Source organism: Melanotaenia boesemani, chromosome 3 (genome assembly GCF_017639745.1).
Source record: "Melanotaenia boesemani isolate fMelBoe1 chromosome 3, fMelBoe1.pri, whole genome shotgun sequence".
NCBI lineage: Eukaryota > Metazoa > Chordata > Actinopteri > Atheriniformes > Melanotaeniidae > Melanotaenia > Melanotaenia boesemani.
In genome coordinates, this window is record NC_055684.1 from 21,432,588 (window position 1) to 21,438,956 (window position 6,369).

The 6,369-nt window shown below is 39.0% G+C and overlaps 1 protein-coding gene across 1 annotated transcript; it reads right to left on the minus strand.

Annotated features, from left to right (window-relative positions):
* Positions 1-280: 280 nt before the first annotated feature.
* On the minus strand, positions 281-5,358 carry LOC121636787 (glycerol-3-phosphate dehydrogenase [NAD(+)], cytoplasmic-like). The gene is made up of 8 exons (XM_041980588.1): positions 5,256-5,358; positions 3,406-3,583; positions 3,151-3,291; positions 2,539-2,677; positions 1,735-1,847; positions 1,366-1,602; positions 1,163-1,269; positions 281-883 (listed from the first exon to the last, which is right to left on the minus strand). Exons 1-8 carry the CDS (start codon positions 5,297-5,299, stop codon positions 787-789), a joined length of 1,056 nt encoding a protein of 351 aa, XP_041836522.1. The 5' UTR covers positions 5,300-5,358; the 3' UTR covers positions 281-786.
* Between the last annotated feature and the right edge of the window lie 1,011 nt (positions 5,359-6,369).

Below are 6,369 nucleotides of genomic sequence, written 5' to 3' on the forward strand. Positions count from 1 at the left end.
GAAGTTTTATGGCATAAAAGCACAAGTGAAAGACTGTTTCAATACACGCAATAATCCATACTGAACAGAGCAGAACATCACCTAAGACTGTGACTGAGACAGGACATGCACTTAAAGAAAAGTTGATCTTGACGGTCCAGAAAATGGTAAAGGTGAAGAGTTTAAAGTGGCAGCCAGGCTGAGCTCAGGTCGGGTTACAATGAGGGTGCCTTCACAGTGTGTATGAGTGTATCCTGTAGGCAGAAGCCAGCACGTTAAAACATCCAAACACACAAAGATATAAGACTGTAATAATTTATTCCAAAATGCTTCCTGTAAAGTTAGTGGTTACATTTTTTAATGTCCATATGAAAAACTTCTCAAGGGAGTGATGTTTGTTCTGTGCTCTGTTTTCCTTTGGAAAACATACACGAGTGAAAAGGCACATTTATTCAAGGAGTTTAGTAACATTTCCCAACACTCTGGACATTGTTAGAATATCAGCCTATATCAGACAGAGTCACTCAACGTCTTAAAACATTTTAAGACTTGGAAAATTTATGCAACCATCAGTAAAAACAGAAACACAATTAAAGGCTCTGTCAGCAGCTCAGGTAGGTGGACGACAGGCTGATTCTATTTTTTTTTCTCTGCTGGTGTAGTAAGTCAAGAGGAGAGAATACAGGAACAGACCCAACTTTACCCAAACTCCTCCTTATGAACACAGTGGTTATATAGTAGTTCTAGTGTAAAAGTCCCAACTTCCATTCATTCATTCATTCATTCATGAATTCCCATTTCAGTCTTTTACATGTGTTCTGGGTGGTTTTGCAAACACTTGATGAACTCTGTGACTGGGTGGCCGTTGAAGCAGATCTCATAAACAGCAGTGAAAAGAGGAAACCTACAAAGAAGAATAAATAATTAAAATTATTTAAGTAAAATAGACTTAATAACTGTCTTGCCAAAGATGAGTGGATTGATGTCTATTAACCCACAACAATTACCATAAAGAACTGAGTGGCATTCATTCAATTCTTTACAACAATGCATATTTTTGCACTATGATAAAAATATGGCCAAAAATTTTCTTCTGCAAGTAGAAAAACTTTTCTGCATATAGCAGAAACCTACAAGCAGTGATGGCACACAATCCATTTTATCCTAACTTTTCCAGACTCACTTTTCCACCATGTTTTTCTGTTTCAAGATTTGATGGACTTCACTTGCTGTGGCGGGACCCTGAAGCTTCTGCCCGTTCAGCAGCTCATTCTCCAACTGTTCAATGCTCTAAAGAGAAAGCAGCATTATCATATCCATACAGATTTCAAAAGAATATAGAGGTTTTCAAAGAGAAACATGAGGGAAATAAAAGATGTCTGATACCTTTCCTGTTTTGGCAAATGCCTCTCCAATCTTGCGGTTGCGGCCTCCGTAGCAGGTTGTGATGAGGTCGGCAATGCCACAGCTCTCCAAGAAGGTTGCAGGGGATACAGCACAGTTTATGCAGAAGACCTTGGCAAAAGCAATCATCTCCATTAAGCCGAGACGGATCACCGCTGCCTTGGTGTTGTCGCCGAATCCCAGACCATCGCAGAAACCTGCTCCCACTGCCACAATGTTCTGCAGTCATGACAAGAGAAAAGCTGCAACAGCTGGGATGCTTCCTAATGCTCATAAGGAGTTGACTGTTTAGAAAATAAATATATATATATATTTTTATTTAAGTTTCAAGCATGTATTTTAAATGGAAACCTTAAGCGCCCCACAGATCTCCACCACATCTGACTCTTCCACCACAGTCACACGGAAGTTGGTGGTCTGCATCAGCTCCTTCAGCAGCAGCCCATATGTCTTGTCTTTACACCCTAAATAACAAGAAAAATACTATCAGCTGCTTTATTTGTGCAACCTCATTGATCTAATTTAGTTGACTTAAATGATATTTAAAATATCAGTGTGACTGTGTGTTACACATCCTGTATCAGTAAAACCACCACTTGGGCAAAGAAAAAGTTTTTATTCCATTTGTAAAATGCCCAACATTGGTTTTTCATTCATTAAAAGGGCTCCAAAAGTTGTGCTGCCTTTATGGGTTGTCCAACAGTGGATCTTTCCATCTATAAAATTAAATTAATTGATTAAAAATCAATTTTCATCCAGTTATTTTGTTCACCAAAGATAGTCTCACTGTTAATGACCATCTTAACATTGACTTGTGATGTTTGCACTCAGTGACATTACTGTCCTTTCATGTGCTTCCCTCATTCAATTGAATGACCTTCTGAACAACAAAAAGTTGTGTTATTATAAGAGGACTAGTCAATAGCTGCTGAGGCAATGCCATTCTTGCAACTAGACAGGAATCGTGAAATTATGTATCATTGCAAATAATGAAAATCACGCATATCAGGAGGATTATCTGTGGGAGAGAATAAATCCCAACAGCGTGCAGTTTTGTTTCTTTGCAAAAAAAAAACCCCACTACAAGCACAATAATCTGCATAACAAACTGAGGCAATGAAAGACAAACTTCATACAAAGAATTAATCTCCATACCAATAGTTGTTTCACAGAACTTCTCATCAGCGACCTCGTTGGCAATGTTTGCGCCCATGAGAACCGTCACAGTGATGCCCAGTTTCCCTCGGATGACTTCTGAGATAAGCTTTAGACCCTCTGGACCTGCATCCACACCCTGGAGTAAATACACTTATGTAAAGTACAATAGATTAAAGAGCTTTTATAAATGAGAGGGCCTACCTCGGGGGCTCTGTACAGATTCAGAGGAGGCTCAGTGAATAGAAGTGAAGAAATATTCCACGAGTTATATATATATTTATAAAAAGGAGATCATGTAGAGTTGCATGAGTCTGTGTGATATGGTGATTTAACTATTTTCCCACTTCTTTCAAGAGTCAGAAAGTTATAAATTTGGATATACTGTAACATTGGAACTGATATTAAATGAATATATTTGGCTACCTTGACTTAAACTTCTGAGTGACCAAATAACACAATCTTATAGGCATTCGAAAACTGACCAAAAGTAAGTGTAAGACATAAGAAGAAGGAGTGGTTCCTTCTTCTAAACATGTTCTAAGGGGAGGCCTGTAGCTTGAGTCTTGAAGAACTCTTGTTCAGTGTTGTGTTTGACCGAGAAGACTTTACCTTGATGAGGGACATGCCAACTGCATCCTTCTTTATATGGTCTTTGATGGTATCACACACTCTCACGATGAACTGGTGAGGAACCACGAAGATCAATATATCGGCTCCTTTCACGGACTCAGCCAAGTCTGGAACAGCCACCTGGTGAAAAAAGGGGGAAGGCTTCAACCATATGGCAACACCAAGACAGTGCATGTGTCCTGACGTTTGCCCTCCTGACTGAATAAACAGGTATTGGAGACAGACAAGGCTCACCACGTTGGGGGGCAGCTTGTGACCAGGTAGATATTTCACATTTTCATGATCTGTGTTGATGATTTCTGTGAGCTTACGGCCGTTCACCGTCTCCTCGAACACCCACATGTTCACGGTGGTGTCAAACTTGTCATACTTGGCTGCATTTGCACCAACAATCTTGGCAATGGCAGAGCCCCTGTGGACATGAGGACACATGATGATCATTCAGCTGGCAGGAGATCTAGCTGGTTAAATTTTATTGCTCCTCCCCCCCAAAAAAGGCTAGCTTTCCTCATCTTTTGTGGAGCAGCAGTGGATGCAAAAAAGTTGCCTGAAAGGTTTATTTTTGTATTAGACAGATAAATTAATTCTCTAACATTTGGCTGATATTGCACACTGACACTATCGCTGGGGTAAGACCACTTCGAAATGTAGTTACTAGAAAGATACTAGAAATGCAATTCATTGTAGTGCAAACACAAACAGTATTAAACAAATCCACATCAATTAAAAATATTTCTAATGGAAATAAGTTGCATTTTGCATAATGAATTAAATTATCTTTACAAAGACAGTACTGGCACAGATTACATATGCACTGTTTGTATTTTGTAACAGTACCTGTTGCATGCTTTTTCATGCAAGTATTTGTTGCAGCTGTTTTTTCACCAAAGGTTACTTGGAGGACTTTGCTCTTGTAAAGCAAGAGGAGGGGGGGGTTTAGCTAACATTAACTAACATGTTAATCGTCTACTTCCAGTGCAAATAAAAAGGAGTAAAAGCTCTGTTATCCCAGAGGACTGCCTGCATTTACATTAAGTCGAATCAAACTATCTTAAAAAAAAACTTATAACAGAAACTTGAAAGTCTATTTGCACAACAAACACAGAAATACTTTCATAAACTTAATAATCTTAATTTAAGAACATCTGCCATCACATGCATGGGCTCCAGTGTGAAAATACTATTATTGCACAACTTTCAAATGCTCTTTATTACATGAAAAGCAGCCAGAAATCATTTCAACATGACAAGGATGTCTTTTAAAGACCACCTATTAGATGTCAACTTAGCAAGAGATACGACCAAAAAAAATATCCCTTTAATGATTATATACCAAGATTAGGTATCAGTAGAGCTTTTATTAGCATGTACAGTATATAAGATTATTACTGTGTTAGAATAAAGCAAATTACGAAACTTTCATATTGACTTCACAACATCTAAAACAATGTAGTGTTACAACTTTAGATACTTAAAATTCTTCATGCAAAGCAGCTTTACAAATAAAAGATCAATAATTCCCAATTGTATGTAAACTTATATGTTCACACAGCTCAGATATTACTGCAGCTTTACTAAGTATGGTGAGCAGATTATTCATATTAATAAACTATGTCAGACGCCTTGTTTTTTTTTTTTAACTTTTTATACTATCGACATAATTGAACAGTTTGAAATGCGACTGGGCGGTATTATGCACTGCCTCCAGCACAGAGTAAATGTCATGCCTGGTGAAGGACATCAACACCACATGAAGGCTGATTCAGCACAGATGCTCCGGTCAAATAAAAGGCCACCTTCAAAACTGATATTAGTTGAGGCGTCAAAGAGTCAGCAGCAGTGTCAGGAAGAGCTTCTGCAGTCTTGCGAATCATAAGTCGAGTTTATTAACTTTATTGATCCTGTTTCTTCAATCTGTACTCTGCTTTTCTAACTTTGCAAACTTTCAGAGCGCATTCATTCAAAGCTCCACTGCACATTCAATCTTTTCCACAGAAGTGGATTGCGCACCCTCTATCTAAACTCGGTTATTATTGAGCGATTTTCTAAAGTACATGAAAGCAGCAATGGATGTTTTTACTCACCAGTTACCAGAGCCGACCACACAGACTTTTTTAGGTGCTGCCATTACGTGTTTGGCTTTCCAGACGGAGCTCCTGCTGCTGTGTAACGGGCTGAGCGCCTGGGGGGGGCTGTATTTATACCAGGCGCGGAGCTGGAGCGGGGGCTCAGACACACCCTCTCCTGATGGTTGGTCTGCACTGCACGGTGGACAAACTCTGCCCTGCACGCTGGACTGCCGAGATGCGGTCAGCTTCTTGCTTTGATCTTACACTCCCCCCCAGCTTTTAGGATTACAGTATGTTGATCAAAACTCACCCTTGATTACATCACAGTGAGTGTTAAACGTTATCATAGAAATAAATTGATGTGGCCTCAATCATACAGATGGGAGTAGTTGAATATATTGTGTTCTTTTTTATTCTTCCACCAGTGCACTTTTGAGGGAAATACGTTTCCTGAGCTGCTTAATTGTTACAACGTCATGTCAAAAATCACACAAAATGCATCGTTACAATTTAAACCAGTGGTTTGCAGACTATTTGCCTTGTGACCTCTTTCAAAAATGTCCCTTTACGTTTCAGCAAAGATAAGGAGCTTACCACACACTCCTGCCTACTGCTTACAGGCAGCTTGGTTAACCTGATTTAAACGGTTAGGGTGATTTTTTTTTCTTAAAATTTAGCACAAAAGAAAAAAAATGTTAACATTTTTTTTACTTTATATTCATAATGCTTACACTGAATCTCTAGACTAATTAAGCACAGAAAGATGTGGGAATTAATGTTGGGGAAAGATTTCTGTATTGGAACAATGTTTCATGGCAATAAATCTTATACATTTGGGAAACCTGTTTGTTTTCATTTTAAATGCTGACACTTTTGTGAGGAAGATGCATTTGTAGGAAGAGCTGCAGTTTGGGTTTGTGCCTCAAAAACCTACCAAATCTTCTCTACCAATGCCAGATTCTTTTGGTGTTGTGTCTTGCCTGGTATTGGTTACTTGGTGGAATGATTGGAGCCTGAAGAAACAGGACATATTGGCAATCTCACCCAATGAACCCCACCAAAAAAGTCAGTTCCAGAATAAGCAATAAGGCACTGGAGGAGGAGATTTGACTAACTTTTCATGGGCACA